Source organism: Psammomys obesus, unplaced genomic scaffold, assembly GCF_907164565.1.
Source record: "Psammomys obesus unplaced genomic scaffold, mPsaObe1.curated_primary_1811, whole genome shotgun sequence".
Lineage (NCBI taxonomy): Eukaryota > Metazoa > Chordata > Mammalia > Rodentia > Muridae > Psammomys > Psammomys obesus.
The window spans coordinates 25,647,108-25,671,010 of NW_026596117.1; the positions used below are offsets into that span (position 1 = coordinate 25,647,108).

The 23,903-nt window shown below is 46.1% G+C and overlaps 1 protein-coding gene across 1 annotated transcript in view; it reads right to left on the bottom strand.

Annotated features, from left to right (window-relative positions):
- Positions 1 to 23,903, bottom strand: part of Spock1 (SPARC (osteonectin), cwcv and kazal like domains proteoglycan 1) — a 450,924-nt gene that overhangs the window by 69,504 nt on the left and 357,517 nt on the right. The window contains exon 6 of the mRNA XM_055629382.1: positions 10,806 to 10,920. Coding sequence (XP_055485357.1) covers positions 10,806 to 10,920 — 115 coding nt within the window. The remainder of the gene's footprint in view (positions 1 to 10,805; positions 10,921 to 23,903) is intronic.

The window sequence follows — 23,903 nt, forward strand, 5'->3', positions numbered from 1 at the left end:
ACCCCCCAAGCCACCTGACGTGATCCTGGCTCCTTACTACCAGAACTCTTCCTCACACAGCTCCGTGGCCAGTTCTGGAGCCACATCTCCTACTAGGTCTTGTAATCTTTATGTAGACTGCCCACCTTTTCTTGCTGTAAGATTCTTCCAGCAGAAGAGCCACTGAGGGCTACCCATGGGACCAGGAGAAGAACACACCATCACGATTAGGATGTGGCTCTCAGAGCCTTCTTATCCATATCCTGTCCAGACTGGAACCATCCAGGTTGCTGTTTGGTGTTCATTTTGCCTGTAGCCCTAATGGATCTGGGCATCTCTGTCTACTTAGGAGAGTAGTGAGCCCGCTTTATCTGGAACAACCAAGGTGGCATGCCTGCCGGCTTTGTTATCAAACGGCCACTTCGGGTTTTGCAACAGAGAATCATTATGGTCGTGACCATGGTTGTACTGTTGACAAGGTACAGACAGAGAACAGTGATGTCATAGTGATGATGACATTCGAGCAGAGGATGCTGCTGTCATATTAACGATAACGTGGTACAGGGTAAGGAGGTTCATACTGTGCTGTGGCTGCTGATGGAGGAACGGTTATATTTTGTATCTCACCTGCTAAGAGTGGGTTTTGCACTTTCTCTTATACCCTACCCTGCCAAAGGTCTAGCTCCCAGTTCTGCTAATGACACCCAGGAAACGGGCAACACTTGCTAAGCAGCCCACTTGGTGGTGTAGCAGCCACATGCTTTTCCACTATTCTAATTTCAATTTCTTTCATGTTGTGCGGTGCTATCTTCTTCACAGCAGCAGATAGCCGAGCCAGGGAAGAACAGCTGACTTCAGGACAGATTACAAATGAGTTTTTATCTGCGAGGAGCTAGGTCGGAAACTTGAGACTATTGGAAAAGCACAGTGTGGTGGGGGACAATGAGCTCATGACAGTGTTTTGATAAACTTCAGGGAGCTACGCACACATGCTGGAAGACAGAGGAGAAAATGAGTGAGGATAGTATGTCTGTCACCTTGGAAAAATCCCATCAGTGAAGAGCGTGAGTGATACCAGAAAAGGCCTCATATCCTCTGCGCACCAAAAACACGGTAAAATGTGCTTAGCATGTTGTTCATGGACATGGACATGTGTGTGTATGTGGGCATACATGTGTATGGATATGATGCATGTGAATAAGAGCATGATGGCAAGCATGTCAATGGGCATATACATTGACGTACATGTATATGGACATGCATGTGCACAGTGGGCATGTATGTTGGCATGCATGTGTGTGGTCCTGGACATATGTGGGCATGGCGATGCATGTGTGTGGGCATGCAAACTATCATTGTGAACCTTTTTTCTTTCTAAAGGAAGCCCAGCATCCATGGACATTTGAAGTTAAGTTAAGAACACAGTTGACTAGGAGGGTAAGAATGCAAGTTCCATAAAAGACTTAACCCTCACTCTATCCTCTATTATTTCTGCAAATCTGAAATGTTCTTACCAGCAAGAGAAATAACATCATTTGCTAGAAGAATTGAACAGATAAACAGGATTCTTATGGTAAGCACCTAACTCATGCATTTCTGTACTATAATAAGGCACTATTTTAAAATTGAAATTGGTAGTACACAAAGACACACATACACACACAAATATGCACACACATTAACACACATGCATATACATGCACACACACATTCACACACATACATACACATACATATGTATATACACACATGCACACACACACAGCAGATAAACTTTAGAGCAGAAGAAGTAGGTTCATCCAGCATTTGACAGTTGCTGAAATTCTAGGTACCTGCCTCTGTGGAACTTCCATTCTGGTTAAGCGAGACAATGCACAGGGCAGGTAGTACGTGGGATCTATCAGAGGGTGATAAATGCTTTGGTAAAAAAAAAAAAAAAAACATTAAGTAGAGAAGGAGCAAAATGACCCGGAGAAAGGTTGCTAAGAAAGCGACATCTGTTAAAGGTGGAAAAAGAAGGCAGTCTGGGAAAGTCAGGGTCGAAGGTGAAGCTATATGAAGGGGGATAATGGAAGCCTGTGGACTTGAGCTGAGTAAGCGAGGGGGTCAGAAGCAGATGTCAGGGACATAAATCAGCTTATGTGGGGCTTTGCACATCTCCAAGATGTCTTTAGTTTTCAATTAATCTGAACAAGATGAGGAATCGGTTGTTGGTGTGTCCCAGGCAGCAGTGTACACAATCGCTCACGTGTTATAGACCAGCCAGGCTACTGTGTTCAGAGTAGATACAGGGCCCGGGAGACCAACCTGAAGTGATCACAATAAAAGCCAAGAATGCCCTAAACCTTTATCAGAGCATATGTGTACATTTGTCTATGTATACACATATGTGTATATGTGTAAATGAGGTATATTTTAAAATGCAGGCAGAAGTTGTGTCAATGTGACTTGCTGGTGGGTTACATGTGAGGTAATGAGAGGGGATCTCACTGTTGCCAATGGAAAAGCAGAGCTGATGAGTTAGGGTGGCACAGGAGAAAGTGTTTCCCTTGGGACCTATCACACCTGCTGTGCCTATCATAGATGCTGAGCAGCAGTGTGTAAAGTCTGGAGCTCCAGGTAAGAGCAGAGGCAGGTATCTCTGATTCACTGGCAGGAACACAGAAACATATATACACACAGACACATACAGCAAGGTCTGTGATTCTCTAAGAAAACACTCATGATACATATATACATGTATATCTATGTGGAGGCATTTTCAAAAAGTAGGTAAGAAGGTAAAGTGGGGGATAATTAGCATGTTATTCACAGCATTTAGATTTTATATGAGTGGACATTTGTGTAATTCTTTAAGCGTTTATTTTATTTTCAGTTATGTGTGTTTTTATGTCTGTGTGTAGAGCGCATTCATTGGAGTGCAGGTGCTTATGGAGGCCAGAAGAGGGCACTGGAGCTGGAGTTCCAGGTCTTGTGATCCCCCTCGTGCATGTGCTGGGAACCGTAACTAAGCCCTCTGGAAAAGCAGGAAGCACTCTACAACCAAGACACGGCTCTAGCCTGGGTGTGCAATGTGTCAATAACCTAACAGCCCATGTTGGGCAAATTGTCAAAGTCTTTATCTTCTAGAGCATGCTTCTACTCCCTCCTCTGAACTCCAGTCATGCCTCAGTTTACCCCTCTTTCTCTCTCACTCCCAGCTTTCTCTGATCAGTTCATATCAAATAGGTATCAGGGAGACCCACAGTTGGTCCCATGAAACAAGCAGCAGCAGAGACCAGAGCCAAATCCAGCACTTACCCCAGAGCCCTGATTATGGAATTTAAATTCTTTAGGCAGTTGCCAATTTAATTATCAAGGTATTTTTTTTCCTTTCTTTTCTTTTCTTTTCTTTTTCTTTAATAATGACATTTAGAATAACTGGTTCCTAAAACTTAAATTCTCCTTTGTACATTTAATTTCTGACTATAGTGTGGAACGGAATAATAAGCAATGTGAGCTGAATGGCTAGGGAAAGGTTACTGTAAACTGCTTTTAAATCACAAGTTTGCAAGCCTGGGGCCTTCACCGTCTTACGCCACAGGCAATAAAGGAAGCATTCTCTCTGGGGTGCAAAAACAATCTCCAAGTTGCTAGACCCGTGGTTCTCAGCCTTCCTAAGGCTGCAACCTTTTAATGCGGTTCCTCATGTGGTGGTGACCCCCAACCATAAAATTATTTTGTTGCGACTTAATAACTGTATTTTTGCTACTGTTATGAATCGTAATGTAAATACATAATGTTTTCCGATGGTCTTAGGCAATCCCTGTGAAAGGGTCATTTGAACCCAAAGGGGCTGTGACTCACAGGGGTTGGCTAAGACCACCAGAAAACATTACGTATTTACATTACAGCAAGAGAAACCCTAGTCTGTCTCCTCTGCTCTGTCTCCTGTTCCCATTTAAACACATTTCCCCGGATCCACTTGTGATAAGTAATGGAATTAGACAACTGTCTGTCAACCCAAGTCTCTCCCCCGCCACCCCTTGCATCTCTCTCTCAGGTGGAAAACACCATTTGAGAAAAGAAAAGCATTGCAGATGATTCTTCTACTGTTGGAAACAGCTCAGCTGGAGGGAAGCTGACATTTCCCCGGTAGGAAGCCCTGCTGCCGGAAGCTGTCGCTCTTCTGCCCCCAGACCCCAGAATGCTCCCACCTCACCCCCTTCCCCAGCACACACCAGGACCCCAGTGAGTACCCATCCCCTAGCCGTCCCCACCACTTCTCTTCTCCAAAGCCTGGGCCGGGCTACAGAAGGAGTGGAGCTGCCCTTCCTGAGCAGCCCTCTTCTCTCCTCCTGCTCCCGAGAGGACAGAGGAAGACACTGCTGTAAAGTGCCGTTCAAACCCTCCTGGTTATGAGAGTCCAACGATACTGTCTGCCTTGTGGACGGCTTCAGACCCAAGGGAAACTCTCAGCACACAGAGCCTTGACTCATCCAGGCTGAGGACCACCAACTGTGACCCAGGGCTGTGAACAGAGACCTGAGGTCCAGTCACCTACTTGTCTAAGTCTAATGAGTCCCTCCCTCAGGGGGCCTCCAGGGTTTTCTTCTGGTGTGTGGGGACTGAATAAAGATCTCTGGGAACTGGGGAGACGGCTCACTGGGTACAGCTCACCATGCAAACCTTTAGGACCTGAGTTCAGATCCCCCTCACCCACATAAAAGCTAGCGTGAAAGTGCGTCTCAAAACCACCATCGAGAAGTAGGGTAGAGACAGGTAGATCCTAAGTGTTTGCTGGCCAGCTAATCCAGCCAACTCAGTGATCTTCAGAGTCAGCGAGAGACCCAGCCTCAAAATACCAATAACAACAACAATAATAATATGGAGGAGCATTTGAGGACTACAGCTGAAGTCAACCTCTGGCCTCCACAGGCGTGTACACTCAAGCGCATGTGCACCCGTGTGCTCACATGTTCACACACATTCTAAGCACATACATAGATCACTGGTTGCTGGTTTTATCTACTGTAGGTGTGCAGCTGGAGATGGGGTACCCCCACACGTGGCTTCTGCTTCATAAACATGGGTGCTGCAGATCCAGGTGTGACAGACCGGGAACCCCACGGCTCTGCAGAGTCCTCCCATCAGCTGTGGAAGCACCACACCTCCCCAGACGAAGGATGTCACAGCAGGCCTGCCCAGCTCAGGGTGGGGCCCTCTCCTGGAGGGTGGTGGTGAGGAGCCTAGGAGGAAGACACCCCAGATAACTCAAACATGCACCCAGAGTGTGGTTTAGAGACCATGACTGTCTACTTAGATTTCCTCACGTGCCTAGTGCCAAGACTTCCTTACATCTTCGCTCAGGGCCAAAGAAAGGGCAGCTGCAATACCAGCCAGCTAAGACATGACACTCGGTCTAAGAAGGGACTTCCTGGCTGCCGAGGCACTAAACATGGGCTTAAAAGGTTTCCAAAACCTTCTCCCTCTCTTTGTCTTTATGCTTGAATCAAACCCTAGACCTAGATGCAACGAGCAGGCACTCTGCTAACACCTTGCCCCTCAGTTTTCCCATTTAAACACTTTTCTTTCTTTCCTTTGGTTTCTGTGGTTGTTTTGTTGAACAATCGTTAGTTCACAATTTTGAGGCTGGCCTGGCTTTATGAGATCAGAGAGGTAACTTGCCCATGGCCATAAGGCAATTGACAAATGTAGTAAGAAGTATTCAGATGAATTAAACAACGCCTTTGTCCCTCACCAGCTCTTCAGGGGTCCCACCAAAGGAAAGGTGCCAGATAACTTAAAGAAGTGAAGACACAATCACTTGGTTTTGACTTCAAAAAAGGTCTGAAGGACACACAAGAAACTTCCAGATTACATCTTATCTCAAAAACATCAAACCAGGAGAAACATGGGGGCTCTTAAATTAAGAGGGAGAGAGTGGACATGCCCTCCTTCTCCCCGACACCTGTACCAAATACTGACCAGCAGTGGGCCTCCAAGCAGTGAGGCTCTGGGAAGAAGAAAAGAGGCCTTGATTGGACACACAGGTCAGATGCTGCCCACCCTGTGCTCCCCACATCGGACCCAGTTCTTGTCCTGGATTGGGAAGAGGCCATCCTGAAAACCAAGATAGCAGGAGCTCCCCTAGAGAGAGGAAGATGTGTGGGCGTTTTCCCAGTGTGAAAGCCAGCATGAGACAAGATTCGTGCAAGTGTCCTTTGCACAGAATGCAGACGGCTGTGAGAAGGTCCACAGAAAGACTTGCAGTTCTTTATCATGGCCTTCTTGATGGCAGACCACCACCAAAGGGCCGCCTCATCTTATGTGTACCCTTGAAGCGAGCCATGGCACTAGTAAACACAGACATATCTGCCACAGGAGAAAGGATTCCATGTGACATTAATGAATATGGTGCACAGGGGTCATGGTAGGGTCTGGTCACCAGCTCACTGAAGATGGCAAGAATGCCACATGGTTGGGTTAATGCCAAAGCATGACAAGCTATATCAGGAAGTGCCTCCCACAATACTGCCCCCTCCCACCCTTACTCCCTATAGTTTAGAGTCAAGGCTGACTTACCTGAATGCACCTGGCAGTGACCCCCGTATGTTCTTTATCAGAAGACTAAGAGGCTCAAAGGAGAGGTAGTATTGAAATAGATCATTAGCAATGCCCCATAAAAATGCTGCCATATCTGGGTCACGCTAGCACCTGTGAGACCATAAAATGTGACTTCTGCAGGAATCAAGAGTACTGCTGCCTCAGGTCAGCACCACAAAGTGTTTTTAGAGGCGAGGACTTCCTGTAGATGCCACATCTACTGCCTACTGCTTCTGACAGGCACCATGGTAGGTAACAGGAGGTTGGCCTGGGCTCAACCTTCCTCCCCTGTCCCTTCGCTGCAGCTCAGGTGTCCCCTGGGAGCTGTCCTTTACTTGTAACCTCCCGCTGACATCCTTCCTCTTCCTTCCAGCTGGCCACAATCTCAGCCCAGCTCTTGTCACCTGTACAAGTCACTGTATAAGCTTCATGGCAAGAACCATCACTCAAGGAAAAAGATCATCCCTCCCTTAATGAAATCTGTCCAGGTCAAGCATCATTAGTGTACATGTGACATGATGACCCTAAAGCTCTTGTCACCTGTCGATGTCACTATGTGTTGAGGAAACACCAGTTACATCCATTTTAAGTAATTAAACATTCTATCTTATTAGGAGGTTACACTCCCCTCCATTAGGACAACGTTGGATGCAGTAATGAACACACCATCTGGTCCTCAGTGTTGCTATCGGCAGCTGGTTTCTGCTATGCCTCATGCTTAAATGAAAATTCCCACATTAACTCAGAGCTTAGAGATTTGATTGTTAACAGAGAAGGCCAGACTCTTCTGAATGAGAGTTAAACATCCTCCCTAGAGTCCTCCTTGTTACTTAGGTGCTTTAGGTCTGTGGATTGTAGTATGGCTATCCTGTATTGTATGGATAATAGCCACTTGTGAGTGAGTATATACCATGTGTGTGTTTCTGGGTCTTGGTTACCTCACTCAAGATGATCTTTTTCAGATCCATCCATTGCCTACAAATTTCATGATGTCCTTGTTTTTAATAGCTGAGTAGTATTTCATTGTGTAGATGTACCACAGTTTCTTTTTTTTTTATGAAAGAGATTAGGTTTATTATGTACAAAACAAATCAAATATATGCTGATTCTGCAATATAAATTTCAGAACTTTTTGGAGTTAAATCTTTGTCAGGTCTATCCATGGGTTATATATATATATATATATATATATATATATATATATATATATATATATATATATAATTTTTAATTATACTTTATTTACTTTGTATCCCCCCTCTAATCCCCCCTCCCTCCTCCCCTCCTAATTCCTCCCTTCCTTCTCCTTCCCCACACACTCCCCTCCCCAAGTCCACTGGTAGGGGAGGGTTTCTTTTTCTTCCTTCTGATCCTAGTCTGTTAGGTCTCATCAGGAGTGGCTGCATTGTCTTCCTCTGTGGCCTGGTAAGGCTGCTCCCCCCTAGGGGGAGGTGATCAAAGAGCAGGCCAATCAATTCATGTCAGAAGCAGTCCCTGTTCCCATAACTATGGAACCCACTTGGACACTGAACTGCCATGGGCTACATCTGTGCAGGGGTTCTAGGTTATCTTCTTTATCTGTTCTTTGGTTGGGCCACAGAGGAAGAGGATGCAGGCAATCCTGAGAAGACATGATAGTCTGTGGCCAGTTAGTTAAGGGAGGAGGGCTCCTCCTTTCTGAGGACTAGGGAGGGAGGTCGGAGGGAAGAAGGTGGGAAGGTAGGACTAGGAAAAGACAAAGGAAGGGGCTATGATCAGGATTGGGATCTAAAGTGAACTGAAAAAAAAAATAAAAATAAAGGCCAGACTCAGAATTCCAGAGAAAGAGCTTGCCCCAAGTGTGAGCTATTTAGTACCAGGAACATGCAGGGCTTCCAAGGTGATATTTCTTAGACAACTTCCAGATGGCCTTGGGAACTGAGTAAATATCTTTCAGAAACCATCTCAGCGCAGGGGCAAAGTTCTGAGGGAAAAACAGGCATGTCATCTGAAAGGCATTGATGTGGGTGTGCCATGCTGGTTGTTTGGGGACATCGCTGATATTATTTTGTAATGTTTGCTTGTCTGCTATGATAAGATGAACTTCATGCTTTTCTGAACTCTCTCACCATCAACAAGCTTTCGAAAATGTCTTGAAATCTTTATAAAAAACAATCTCATCCTTACCGACCTTTCAGGATGCAGGCACAGTACTTTTTATCCCCAAGTCTTTTTATGTTTAATGGCCATGCATTTGTATCTCAAGAAGAATTTGTTTTGCTTTTTACCGGTGAGTATCTGCCTAAGTTGATGACACAGCCAAAGCCATGTCTTCAGGGTCATGCTTAAGAAAGCCAGTCATTAGGCATGAAGACTGTTATGAAGAACATAGGTTTTCTTCACTGGAGAGGTGGAAAGGTCTCCCAGAAAATGGGGCTGTGTTACTTCAACGTGAGGAGCATATCTGGTGGCCTGTGAGAGGCCATGTGCTTGCCTCATCTATGGATAGCACATGCAAAACTATGGAGGACTTCTCAGTTTAGTTCCCTTCCCTCAGAGCAGAGCTGCAAAGAGACCAAATAAGCAGCACGTAATCTAGAATAGCATGGGCTATCACAGTTTCCTAATAAGACTCCAGAAATCTTTACATAGAGTTTTCTGGGCTATATAGTTAATGAGAAAGAATTTCAAGGCAGAGACAGGAGGGATGTTGGGATGTTCTCCAGATCTTAAAAAAAAAAAATCACTAGCAGCCACAACAATCTAAAGCAGGCACAGCTCCTACCACATGATAAGGATGTAGGTTCCAGAAAATGATGCTCCATCAGTGAGGACACACTCAGTGGAAACGGCCCCTACTGTGTGCTATGTCTGGCTTCAGGCACAGGCTGCGCATGATTTTTGCCTCATACAACCTGAGTGGAATCTTAGGATCTGAGACACAGGAAGAAACAACCAAGCCACCCCACCCTAGAGGCAATCTTCCATGAGAATCATCTACCCATAGAAGAAACACCCAACCTCCCAGGGTGACCCTCATTCATGAAGCCACCCACACTACTACCTGGCATACACTTTCGCTTTCTCTCATACTCTGGCTTCTTAAATTAACTTTTCTTGCTGGGCTTTTGTGCACATCCTGTAAGTTCTTTTATCAATGAGATTGAGAACCTAGACTGAAAAGGGTCTGACTTCCCCAGCTGGCCTCATTCATACCTCATGACCTTTTATTTTCTCACCAAAGTACAATGAAGCATTATACATTATACCTAAGCTTTCTTAGTGCAATCATATAACAAAATTGGCCTCAAATACAATGAGCTCAGCTGTTGGTAAATCAAGAGTAGTCTTCATTGATTACTTATGATCACACTATTTCATGATCCATATTGCTTGTCTAAGCTGAACTTCCCAAAGAGCCTGTGACATTTTGGAAGGGAACTGCCCAGACTTGGACTTGAAGTCTCCGTGTACTTGCAGGAGCCCTTGCCCACATGGCTAGCAAAGATGATACTGTCTCTTGCCTTGTTCACTCCCTCAATTGTAGGAAGCTTCTTGCACTGGGAGACATGAGTTCACAAGCACACTCATTCACCAGCATATGTGTGGTGCTTTTTCAAGGCTCGGTGCTAAAGATGCTCAGTGCCACTGTAGGCAAACTTAAACTTGGGTTTTAGAAAGGGGGAGCGGCCACTGAGGCCAGATTAGTTCTGCATTAGAAAGCATGCCAGGAAATCCTAATAGTCCCCGCCCTCTCAACCCTGGCCTGGGAACACCAGCCGGGGCATTCTCTTTCATCTGTCCCTTGGCTTTATGCTGGGCTCCAGCAGAATGTATTTGCTGAAGAAAGGCTTAGGGGAGAAAGCTCTCCTCAGTACCTCTGCAGTTTCTGTGATGTTTGGTCTTGAGAGGTTCAAAGGATTCTAGAGTTTACAGTTGGAGGGAGATAAACCCAAGGGCAGGTTGCAGAGATGCTGAAAACCTGCCCCTCCCGTGCCAGAGCTAAACTACCTCTAAAAGAGGCCAGAACACAGTTTGCTCCAACAGATTTCTGCTAAACGCCTCTCTGCTCTTCTTTTTCTCTTTAATGGTAGACAGCTTTTCCTCTCATAGTCCCTACCCACATTGGAGAGCTTACATGCCAAGTGAGCCCATATTCCCTTCATGGAACGCAACAGCTCTGTCACAAGCTTGGCTCCGGGACAAGGAGACAGGCATGGCCATGAAAGCCTGCCCTGACCTCTGAACTCTGGTCTACTCACCGTTCTTTTCTGCCTTCGGCTTCGGAGGCTCAGGCTCAGGCAGACACGGACAGGGCCCATCGCAGAGGGAGGTGAGGCTTTTGCCTGTAGAACAAGCATGGAACTCCAACTTGCACTGCAAGAGAGAGACAGAATGGACCATGAGAACATGGTGAGCATGGGTGCACGCTCAGCTCTCCCTGGAGCAGCTGGTAGCCTTGCTTTCAGGGAACGAAGGTAGAGAAGGAGAGGCCTCTGCTGTTAGTGGCCTGGCTTTCAGAACACTGGACTTGGGATTGGCCTTTCATAGTTTTTACAAAATACAGCAAAAGAACTGGGAAGTGAATTTGAATTAACAGTAGGCTCAGTTGTCATCATTTAAAAACTACAATGATTATGTGGAGTTGTATCTGACCCAGGAAGCCTTCCCACCTCAGCTCTGAAGACTTCCCAGCTAATCCTTGCACACTGAGCAAGCACTTGAGCAAGCAAGGAATGCAACCACAGAGCAAGCAAGGTTCTTAGCAACCTGATGTCTCATGACTGTGATAGACGCCCATCAAACAACATAAAAGGAGGAGGACTTGTTTTGCTCATGGCTTCAACCCATCATGGTGGCACACTGTGGTGGAATTGCTAGCCTTATGGTGGACAAGAAGCAGAGCAGGGAAGAGGGGAGCCCAGGACAGGACAGAAGACGCAGGCTGCAGGGAATCTCTCAACTGGCTCACTTCCTCCAACCAGCTCTCATTTCTCCAGACTCTCCGAAAATAGCATTATCAGTTGGAGACCAAACATTCAACATATGAGCCTAGGAGGGACACTCCTTATGTGAGCCTATGAGGGACATAATATATTCAAACCAAAACAAAGCACAGCCCTCTTTTCCAAGTCTGGAGGGGGGTCTGAGGTGCTCAACCCGCCCCTTCCTTTGGGAGCAATGTGCAATGGAAGCCTGTGGCTCTGTCTAGAGCAGAACTTATGTGGATCTTTTGTGGCTAGAGGCCTGGGATAGAATGGGAGTGTCTACCTAAGTCTGGGACTCAGTGTCAGAAGTCCACGAGCTGCAACCTTCTGTCCTGTTTGGTCAGCAACAACGGTAGCTCTTGGGTCCCTTTGTCCTAACTCTTTGCATTTAAGTCTCAACAGAGTCAAAACACAGTGGGAGGGGAGACAGTGTTTACAGGTATCTTAGACCACAGGGGCACCAGCATTCTTATTACTTGATATTATGGAATAAGAAATTGAGGCTCTTGGAGGTTAAACAACTCATAAAAGACATTAGCACGCAGTCAAATGCATGGCTGACTTCAGAGCCAAGCCCTTAAGGGTCCTGAGATAGTTTCTGTCACGTGGCTGAGGTTCAGAGCTCTGAACATATACAGAGTGTGGCTGATCTGTACCTTTGCCTTTGGCCCAGGTGTGTTATCTGAATTTCCTTCCTTTCTGCCTGTCGAATTTCCAGGATCAAGGCTTGCATATAATCAGTCTCCTGCAAAGGCCCAGGGCCTAGGAACCCGGTGGAGGGTCTCGGGGAGGAGACAGACAGTGCTGCCTACCCACTCACTCAGCATGCAGTTCTTAAGTTCTTATCAGGAAGCATGGAGAATCCGCTGAGAAAGGGAAGAGCAGATGCGGTCCTTGCCTTGGAGAACACAAAGCATTTTAGGAGGAGCCTCCAACATTTGAAAAGCAACTGGCTGCAGTACATGTGAACATGGGCTCACTGTGAGAGGATGAGACATTCAGTCCCCAGACTAAGTACAAACCCAGGCAAATAGCGCCTTAAATCCAGTGCTAAAGGTCCTACCATTGCTGGGTATAACTCGAGCTGTCACCCATCTAAGGAGCAATGGCAAAGTGAGTGTACAGAAAGCAAACTCCCTCTTGATCCAAAGCTCCCTTCTTTACATGATCCTGAAATGCCTAGCATGTGACCAGTATGGTCATGCGACCAGTGTGGCTAAAGGACTCTGGGGCTCTTTGTGAAATGAAGTCAGGCCAGGGCTGCAAACATCGCTTGCTCTGACTTTGGAGTAAATTAGAGCGCATTCATCTAAAACCATGTGGACAGTACTGTGGTGAGGCCAGAGCAGAAAGACCTCTGGGTGTGAGATGTAGCTGCAGGCAGCTGGATGAGCTGGAGGAAAGCCGAAAGGTCACTGTCCACTTTCTCTTCAAATAGCGCCATGCCCTCATTTCTTTCTGTTGCTGTAAGAAACACTAACGGCTGACAACCTGGGGAGGAAAGGCTTGGTTTGGCTCACAGGTCACAGCCCATCACAAGGAGAAGCCAAGGCAGCAACCCAGAGGCCTTGCTCCCTACCGCTCACTCAGCCTATGCAGGACCACCTACCCAGAGGTGGTGTCCCTCAGAGTGGGTTGGGCACTCCTACACCAACTGTTAATCAAGAAAGTGCCATTCTGATGGAAGCCATCCCTCACTTACAGTTCCCTCTTCTCAGGTGACTCCAGCTTTCTTAAGTTGACAAAAACTAAGCCACATACACACACACAGAGGGAGGGAGAGAGAGAAAGATAGAGAGAAAATAAGTATGTGCAGCTGACTTCCTTCTCTTTCTCTTCTCCCTTCTCCTCTTCCTCTGGGTTGGTTCTCTGTAATGACCCTCAGTTTCACATTGGAGGCTTACAAACTAGTTTTTAGAGAGACTCTCTAAATCTTATGTAGGCAAAAATGCTATTTTATGCATAGACTTCTTTTATAAAGTTCACATTATCACCTGAATTCATCGTAAGGCCTTCTCAGGTTAGTGTTGTAACTGCCCGCTTATGTGCGTTACAGACTCAATTATTTCCCCTCACCAAACTCCACCCTCCTTGAGGGGGAATCTCCACATTGCTCATGCCCTGTGACCCAGCACCTACCTACCCCCTTGCCCCATAGTCCCAGCACTGCCACATGATGGACTCTGACAGATACGGATGGCTCTGCAGCAAAAGTGAAGGAGCGGGTTCCAGCAGACACTTCAGCTCCATTTCACCTGAGCTTCCCATCAAGCTTTGCAAAGGTCACATGCCACAGAAGAGCTGTTTTGTCTGCCAGAGACTCAGAAGGCAGGGGAGCAGACCTTAGGCTCACATGGGGCTGTTGTACGCATGCGTGTGTGTGTGTGTGTGTGTGTGTGTGTGTGTGTGTGTGTGTGCACGCTAGCTGGCGTCCTTCTAGACCACAGAGTACAGCAAGGACAACCCCACTTCCTGTCTTTTCTCTGATGCAATGTGACCCACAATAAGGCTGGCACACAGTGGGTGTTCAAGAACAGAACACTAAGCAAAAGGGAGGAAGAGTAGTAATGCACATTCCTCAAACTGCAAACTTGTGTCCGTCCAGGAGGTTCCCAGCCCACCAACACAAGAACCTTAGGAAGCTGCTACTCTGTCTCAGCTGCTTACCCCACCCTACAGACTCTTGTTCAGCACCTGAGCCTCATGCTCAGCCCAGGTCACTCACAGAGTCAGCCTACTCCACCTGCCATTTCTGATGTGCCCTGCATGACCAGGACCTGCAGGCAAGACCTCTTGCAATTCAGCCTGCTCGGCTGGTAGCAGCAGCAGCTCCCATGTTCCCCTGGCAACAGTCTGAAGAGATAGCTGCCCTCTCTGTATCCCAGACTGAGAGCCACCTGCGCCAGTCAAATTCAGGGTTCAAGGGTGCTTTTCTATTTTCTTGGAACATATGTAACATGTAAATGAAGCTCAAAAGGCTGGTGAACTGGCTCAGCAACTAAGTGAACTTGCCGCTCTTCTAGAGGGCCTGAGTTTGATTTCCAGCACGCACATAGTAGGTCACAACCTTCTGCAACACTAGTTCCAGGGCATTCAATGCCCTCTTCTGGCTTATATGGGTACCAGGTAGTCCCCTGGTACATCGGCATTCATGTAAGCAAAACAATTCATGTCGAAACACCCACACACATAAAACAAGAATAAATTTGTAAAACTTTAAATGTCTGCAAGCTCACCATTTTATTTGAATCTTTTAAAACTTCCATTTGAATTTAAAAATTCAAAACAGGCTATACAGACAGACAGAGATACTAAAAATCCATAACGCGTGTGACAAATGCCATCAAGGTAGGCAAGGTAGGAGGTGACCTCCCTAGCAGGGCAGGGCGCACAGAAGCATCACAAAAATGGGTGGTTTGTTTCACATTTTAATTCATCTTTTTTCTTTTTAACCTTGCTTGTGGATTTAACAGCTTCTATAAATAATACACACTTTTTTTTTTAATGCATCAAACATTTTCTAATGAGGTATAAGCAAAGTCTAGAGGCTTCTCCGGAGGTAGAAGCAGCTCCCCCTGGAAGGGGTGCGCACCTGTGGGGAGCCCTCAGCGAACACGTGGTGGGGGGTGCTGAAGCTCTGACTTGGGGTACTGAGTCACAACCGGGCAGAGGTGTTCCTGGGGCCTGAGACTCGAGACCAGGGCATCTCGCAAACTTTGCCTTCCAGAGGATCTTCCCTAACCCATCTCACAGAAGTAAGCCTCCCACACACAATACCTTCCTCCGCCGGCATCAGGCTGTTGCCAGGGCAGAGACGACAGAGAGGCTGAAATGGTCTCCATGCCAGCCTTACCCAGAGGGGCCAAGCGGCTCCCAGAGAGAAAGAGCCTGCTGGGCAGGCTCTACAATGCCAGTGAGGCTCTATCGCCAGGCAGGTGGTCATCATGCTCTCTCAAGCTTCAGGGTACAGGCCCAATGTGGCCCTCGCTGACTGCTCAGAGCCAACTGTACAGTGCAAACACTCATCCTGGTTTGGGAACAATCACGAGGCAGGTATGCTGTGACCTTAAGCCAGGCCTGCTGAGAGAACAGGAGCCAAAGGGGAAAGAGGTTGCTGAGAGCTTTCCACTGCTCGCCACTCGAAAGAGGGACGCAGCCCAAGAGATGCTGGGCTTCCTCCGGCTAGGCAGATACAGCCATGGTTTATCCTCCGGCTATCAGGGGGGTACTACAGCTCCCTCCTGACTTTAGGACAAAATGACAGGGCTGAGAACCTCTTCTATGGTGTCTGTAACTATGGATGTTGATTTCTGTGCCATGAGAAATCTGGCCAAGCAGCCTCTACCTGTCCCCTCTAGACCCTGTGGGGTGAGAATCGAGGCACCTAGAACATGGTGAGCCAAGTTCAACTTTCACAGCATGGCAATTAAAAACAAACAAACAAACAAACAAAAAATTTGAAAACATGACCTTCTTGGGGCCTGGTAAGAGTACAGCATTACTTGTCTGTCACTTTAGAAAAACATTGGTTTTGAGAGTATGAAACAGAGGAAATGGGTGTAAGCAAATCCTCCCAACTGGACAGCATTTCAGCTCCTTGTTGTTGGGTTGGCACTTCCTACAGGAAAACCTTTCCTCTCGCCCTGCCCACCCTGGAAGACCATATAGCATAGGGGACCCTCAGTTGCTGTCTGCAGTGAACCCCTAGTCACCCCCTGGAAACCATACACTTCCCACTAGGACCCAACTCCACCCCACATGCAAGCTAAGTCCAAATGGGTTTCAGACCTGAACCTTTTTAATGGTGGGGGCTTTGTAGAAGCAGCCAAATGAAACACTGGTTCACTGGGTCCCTGAAGCCAGTATTATGGGTGTCCTTATAAGGAAGGACTGTGGACCCAGGTAGAGATGGTGTGGTGAAGGCTATCATTAACTCCAGAGACACCCCCACTACCCCTCAAAGGCATCAGAGACCAAGAGCACAGCTCCTCTGCTTTAGAATGAGCCAGCCATTGTTGGCTGTTTGATTTCAAACATCCAGTCTCGAGGGCCGTGAGAGGAAAACACTGTCATACACATGGTTCAGTTTCTAGTTCTTTGCCAAGGTGACTGAAACAGTTTGCAGCTAGTGTCTTAAGAAGAGTCGGACTCCAGGACAAGGAGCTGCTCTGATTTAAAATTAAAAACATAAGTCTTGCTGCCAGGATGGCCCAGGTCTATTGGAAAGACATAAGACAAAAATCACAGAACAGCAGTCTCTGGGTGTGAGAAGTCAGCCTTCAGTTGTGACTCATGCCTGTGATAGGGGGTAGACATAGGAAAATTTCAAGCCTTATATTGATTTTGGATTAAAGTGGTCATATGAATAATTAAGTCTACAAAAGAAGTGAGTTGAGAAACTAGGAAACCAGGTAAGGTCATTGAAGCAGAGACTAGCCTCTGTATTCACACAAACAGAGATAGAAAGGCAACCCCCTGAGGCTTCTAGACTCTTGACCTGCTGCAATGGACTTGCCTTCCCCTTCCCCAGCTTTCTAAGAAACAGAGAAGGACGCATGGTGTGAATGTGCAGAGGTGCTCAAAAACACTGACCTACTTAAGAATACGTGTGCTAGCAGATTTCCCAGCCAATCTTTGCTTCCGTTTTGCATAACACACCAATACATTGGCATGAGTGAATGTTCCCTGCAAGTGGCCAGTGAATCTTTCTCTCCTGTGATTTGTAAAGCAGAGCTAATAACTTCTCTCTGGTTCATTGATCACGTAGGTCTCCACACTCTTCGCCAGGCCTTGCATGCTTGGGGTATTTTTTTAACATTTTATTTAAATTGCTTTCTCCCCTGTATTTCATCAAACTATCTTCTATTTTTAAACCAGACTGTTGACAGTTCACAGTTGACAATTTTGTTCACAGTTGATGAATTCTGATTTGTTTTCATTCGTCCAAAATCATGTCACAGTAGAGGGAGGGAAATAATCCCCAGGCTTTAATAACTGGGTGTGAAGTGAGTGAGTGGCTGCTGCCTCTAACAGTCAGAGGGTCCCTTCAGCTCCTCCCACCAGCTGGGCTGCATCGCTGCCATTTCTCAAGTGGGGTCAGAGCCCTCCATCTCACGGCCTTTGCACGAGCCTTTCTAGCTTCCTCACCAACTGGCTCTATTTGTTTCGCCATCCAGTTCCTGGTCATCCACTCAATATTCCAGAGCCCTCCCCCACCCCCCACATACCTATTCTGTCTTCCCTCCTCTGACAAATAAGTTAGGACAGTCCTTGGTCCTATTGGCTTAGAGCATAGAACACATGTCATATTTGTGTTCTTCAACTGCAGAAATATGTTTGGAAAGGATGGGGTCAAAGGTCCCTCCCTAGTTTCTCTACCTGACCATTCAAGGCCTGGGCACTGACTGGAGGCTGGCCATTTTTCCATCAGCCAGGGACAGACTCAAACTGTCATTTAAAACTGACAGTTGGCCTGTTTGTATCCCAGGACTGGTTCTTGTCTGTGTACTCTCATGCCTTCTGCACATCTGTCTTATACTCACTCTTGTGTCTTCCTCACATCTATCTCTCATATAAGATTTAAGAGTTTCAAAAGGAGGCAGAATATTAAACTTTAAACCAAGCTGCTAAGACCTTCTCTAACCCACTGCCCTCCAAATTTAAAAGAAAGGTACAATTAAAAACTGCCATTTTTACAATGCAAAATGTTTGTGGAAAAAAATGAATGGGGAATGAAGTATACACAAGGTTATTGGTCCCCAAGTGTACCCCATAGAATGCTTATTGATAACAGAGAAGACAAGGAACATTCCCAACAAAATATGTGGCTGTCACCTCTTAGTAGGGGGACTGAGACATGTACCATGATGGAATAGCCTGCAAGCATTTGCTGATATGCCACCAAAAGAAAAACTTAGTGGCTCTACAAAATATCGCAGGCAACTGGAGCTGGAGATATGGCCCAGTGGGTAAGAGCACTTGTTGCTCAAGAAAAGGACCTAAATTTGGTTCCCAGCCCCCAAATGGCAGCTCACAACTATCTGTAACTCCAGTTCTAGGGGATCTGACTAACACCTTCTTCTGACCTCTGTCTGCACCAGGCACACACGTGGTTCACTTACATACATGCAGGCGAAATACACTCATACCCATACAATAAATAAATCCAAAAGTATTTATTTTAAATACTGTAGCCACAATTGCTGGACTTGAATCAAGTCAAGAGGAAACGAACAAACAAAAAAGTCCCAAACAGAGGACCTCTGACAAGACAGCTGCCTAGAAAACCACAGCCCCGGGTCATGCAGACTGTCACTGTCTGGACTAAAAGAGTGGAAACCAGCATGTTGGCAAGCCTCCTCAGTGCTTAGGTAATAACAATCACACAAAGCTGTAAGAGGCTTGGGGGTGGAAGCATTATGATTCTAATGTAAACACATCATTAGGTGATGCTTTGAAATCATTTTTCCATGATGCAATTGTAAATGCTTTCTAAGGTGGTTACACAGGAGAACACCCTTATCTTTTAACAGGGATTACTCATCAGAATGTCTGTAAACTGTTACCAAATGCTTCAAGGGAAAGGATACAGTTATATATGGAAAACACAAAGGTAAAGATATGAACAGCTACTGTATCGTGGTGACTGTGTACAGAGTTCACTAGTTCTGTCTTTGGCTCTCCATATATTCAACGGTTGTCGAATCAATAGCTTGGGAAGGAATTTTGACTTGCTTTGCCAAGTGGTTCCTGAAGACTCTTCCCAGAAATCCTTGCTTGCCTGCCCTAAGCACAGGCCACCCTAGCCAGCAAGCACGGTCCTTACTCATGTTACCCAGCAGGGGGAGCGCTCTTTGTGAGCAGTGACAGGATTCTGCTGGCTGAGACCTGGCTAACCCTCAGGAAAGGGCAGGCTTCGATAAGTTGTTAAGGAGGCAATGATTGAGGCTTTCCCTAGACATAAAATCTTTAATGGATGGATGCAAGCGGGACTCAGCGGAAGGTGAAATGCATGAACTCACAGATTTTAGACCTTGCTCGGGTAATCTTTCCCATCACAAAGCTGGAAACTGAGGAGAGAAGGCAGTTGTCTCGTCTATGGCTGCTCTCTGAAAAAAAACTTCCTTACCCCTCTCCCTCTTGTGTAGCCTGTCAGTGACCTTGCAAATACCTTCAATAAGAGAGAGGGCAAATTTCCGCTAATTCATACACAAATTGTTCATGAAGTTACTGTGAATCGTGTGTAACGAAGCTAGTGCCAAATTTCACACTGAAATACCAAAGACAGATGCAAGACTCCAAATGAAGGAGGCTTGAGAAAAAAATGATGCTCTGCCCAGCCCCATTCCCGGGGTTGGGGAGGGGAGGCAGAGATACTGTAACAGGTTGTAGTGCTGATCAACATTATAGTAAAGGGGCCTTGGAAAAGATGGTATTTTGTCATCCTGGCCCCCATTCTGTTATAGCAGAGATACTGTAACAGAGTGCAGCTATGATCAACACTCACAGCTTTCATTGGCTAAGCCCCCCCCCATACCCACAGCATGATGTACTTATGGGGAAAGAGTTGCTCCCCAGAGGTCTTCCTTGCGCAGCATGCTCTCCAGCTGCCCAGACAGCCCCAGGTCTGACCTCCCCTTTTGGCTCCCCATTCGTGGGGCTTCCTTTTGATGTTCACTGCTAGTTTCTTCTTCACTGTCTGTTCTGCCCTGAAACCTCTGAGGGCTGCAGATAATTCATAGTTCTAAATTTATATGGCATGTCTCCTCCATCTAGAATTCTGGGGACAGAATAGATGAGGAAGAGCTTGAAGTTCCAGAGCCTGCTTCCTCTTGGTACCAAGAATAGCACATAGACATGGCAAAGGCTTGAGGGAAATACCGATCCAAGGAACAAGTGGAAGAAAGCCCATGTACACAGTTGGCTGGTGATGTGTGCCTGCTTCGGCCTTCAGATCCGACCAGGATGACCCCACAGTGGGAGCAAGCCCACGGATTGATCAGGGTCAGGTTTTCTCCTAGCCCTAATGGTCAAGAGCTCCAAGGAGAAACTGGACTGCCACTGAAATAAAGAAGAGAGGCATCCCAGGGAAAGACAGTATGTGACCAGAGCCAGCTCTGCTTCAGCATCTCACTTCCCCCACCTGCTCCTGCCTCCCTCCTCCAGACCCTGGCCTCTGTGTCCAGGGTGAGTCTCTTACATGCCCAGCCATGCTGACATGACAGTCTATCTGTTTGCTTTTAGAAGTAAGCGGGCGTTTCCTTGGAGAGTCTGGCACATAGCAAGTACTAGTGTTAAGTTGGGCAGGCAATTTAACTGGCCTTCTCTTAGGGATCTTTAGGGTCCTGACAGCATCCTATGTCAATACTTGTGTCCTATGACATCATCTGGGCCAGGTGCTTAGTGACCAGTCTGGTACTCCCTTTCTCACTCTTCCTCTTGCTCCTCTCCTGCTCTCTCCCTTTTCTATGTTAGGGTGCTCCCTACCCCCACCATGTCTCCCCACCTCCACCCACCCTGTCTTCTGTTTTCCTTCCCTCCAATAAACTCCTTCAAGTAATATCTGTTGTATGAAAATAATAAAATTGGTGCATGGGCCGGGAAGGGCTCTCCTGGTAGTGTCTATAGTCTGGTCATGCTAGGACCCCTTAACTCAAACCACGATGCCCTCAACAGATTTGTCTTCTGTTCCACCTATCCCTAACCACCACTCAACCATGCATGCCCAAAACCTACACTTTCTTTCACCTGCCATGCTCACACCCGTCCCTCTGCTCGCAGCTGCTCACGTACTCCCAGCACCAGGGATGAGGTGGACACTGGGCTACTCCCTTACCCACCACTGGCACTGCACTAGAACAGGCTTTGGGGAAACTGTGATGCTCAGGCCAGACTTCACCTTGAGCCTCTGGAACTGCTGCTGGGACTCAGACACAGCCTGCCTGCTTCCAAACCACCACTGTTAGGTAAAGAGCTGTTGGGGACCCTGTGCACAGGTGCATGGCTTTAAACTGCCTCAGGCCCTGAGGATGAGGTTTTAAATCTCCCCTCTGCATGCCCACTGGGAGAAGCTCTGCTTGCAGAGGAGGGTTTTTAATTGACTCCCACTCAGCCATGCCACTTGAGGATAGTTTCAAACCACCGCTGGGCCGGGACAACCATCCGGCTGCCGCTGTGGCTACGCACAACACATGGCAAGCCGTGTTGATTTTAGGGTAAGGAGGGCACACCATGCTTGCCCCTCCCCACTCCTGCAGGACTATTAAGATCGAGTTCTAAACACTGGCTCTCAAAATCTCTGATCTCTAAGGCCCTACTTGCCAGCTTTGAAAAACCTTTTCTTCTGCTCTTAAAAAATAAATCTTGTGATTAAACTGTAAACCTTGGGATGGCTACATGGTACGAAACAAAAAATTTAACCCTCTAATTATAATTAACTCTGTTTATTTTATCTCCTTTTAGACTTAAAAAAAAAGCAACAAGTCTCATTTTAAAGGGGTATGAATTTTCAAATGCAAAGTTATATCTTTAAAATCTGCCATATATATGATTCAACCCTGGTTCAAAATAATTTCTATATGATACTAAAATTTCAAGGTTATAAAGGTCTATCCAAATTAAGCTAATTTAAAATGTATGTCTAACTGCCTATGTCTTTATCAATTCCTAAATTAATGAATGAATGCTCTTTTTCCTGCCATAAACCGCCTGTAATCTGGATGTGCCACTAGGCTTTCTGGCTAATAGATTTGGTATAATAAATTCAAGTGTAATTTTAAAACCATTTCATACTGTTCTACTGTATTATCAGTTCTAAAACTCATAACTCATACAATATGATAGGCTCAGCAGGATCACCAGTCCATAATTAAAAGTTTTGCTTTGATACTAGTTCAAAAAATTTATTTACAGTCATGCCAAAAAAAAAAAAAAAACTGATTAAGCTTTACCTAGTCTTTTGTTTTATGTTCTCAAGGTTAAGCCTGGGATGGGTAACTATACAATCAAAGTTTGTTTGACTCAGCTATACTTAATATATCATGGTCCTCATGATATATTAAGCCTGTCAGAAAATCTGCTGAATAGTACATTTAGATGCTTAATAATAGATAGATAGATAGATAGATAGATAGATAGATAGATAGATAGGTAGATAAAAGCTTACTGTGACAGAGACCCTAGCTTCTAGCAGTGACCCCAAGGCCTCCAGGAAGATTTGGGCACAGCGACAGATGACTCCACTTAGATTGTGCTATCGGGCAAGCCTGCCCCAAGTGGCCCACTGCTTAGGCCCTGTCTGAACTGTGGACAAGCATGATACACAGAGAGCTGACTGCTCTGCTTTACCTAGACAAAATAAGGTTAGTCATTCTCCCAAATTCCTCTTCCATGGAAAGAACTCTCAGATTTGCTGGACCCAGTGCCCGAAGACTGATGTTGCAATGTAACCCTAGAACTTGTGCCCATAAGAGCCACTATCACCACAGGAGCCTAATGGGAAGGCTGTCTGGATAATGGGTAAGCCTCTGTCAAATTAATCAATACATAGGCCACTTGGATTATGCTTCCTGTGGTAATTTATCCTTCTTGGGTCTCTGATGGGTTTGAAGATCAGTTTAACAGCAGAAACTAAGGCTTCAGCTGCCCTCTCAAAAATGTACAGTTTCTGTAAGGTCTGAGCTTCTGATAAAATGTTTGAGAGTCTAAGAAGATGTTTTAAGGTTTATAGATGCAAGTTATGAAGGTTGGAGGGTCTAAGAGGATTTAAGGTATCCTAAGTAAATAAAAATGCTCCATATTTCTCCCTGTTGCTGTGCTGCTGTTGTATTGACTGTCCAGAGCTTTGACATTTATCACTAAGCTCTGATTTAGTACTCTAACTCTGATAAAAACATTCCACTATACAATCTACTATCATAGTTCCAAGCTCAAGATATTAAACCTTTTTTGTATAAACTTTAAAGTTATTTCTCATTGTGCTAGACTTATATACCCAGTTTTCCGGATAGAAAAGAATAAGCCTCCCTTCCATAATCTACCTCTCAGGTCAATTGGGCTCCAGATAAGTACTGCAGCTAACATCTATCTCAAAAGGTGAGGTTCCTCACCACCCCCCTTCCCTGGTTTTCAGACTCCTCTTTCCTAGCTACCCAATCACTCCATCCATAGATCCAACACTGGCAAATTGACCCTTCCATGGTTGACACAAATGTTCCTCCCTGTCTGAAAGACTGACTGGTATTTCTCCATTTCCCTGGGGAATGGAGGTACCCTCCAACCATGGCCTTCAAGGCTACAGTTGGTCCTTCTAGCTGACCCTCACAGACGCCTTCCTTTGGGTGAATAATATTTTTCTTTTTATTGACATGGTCT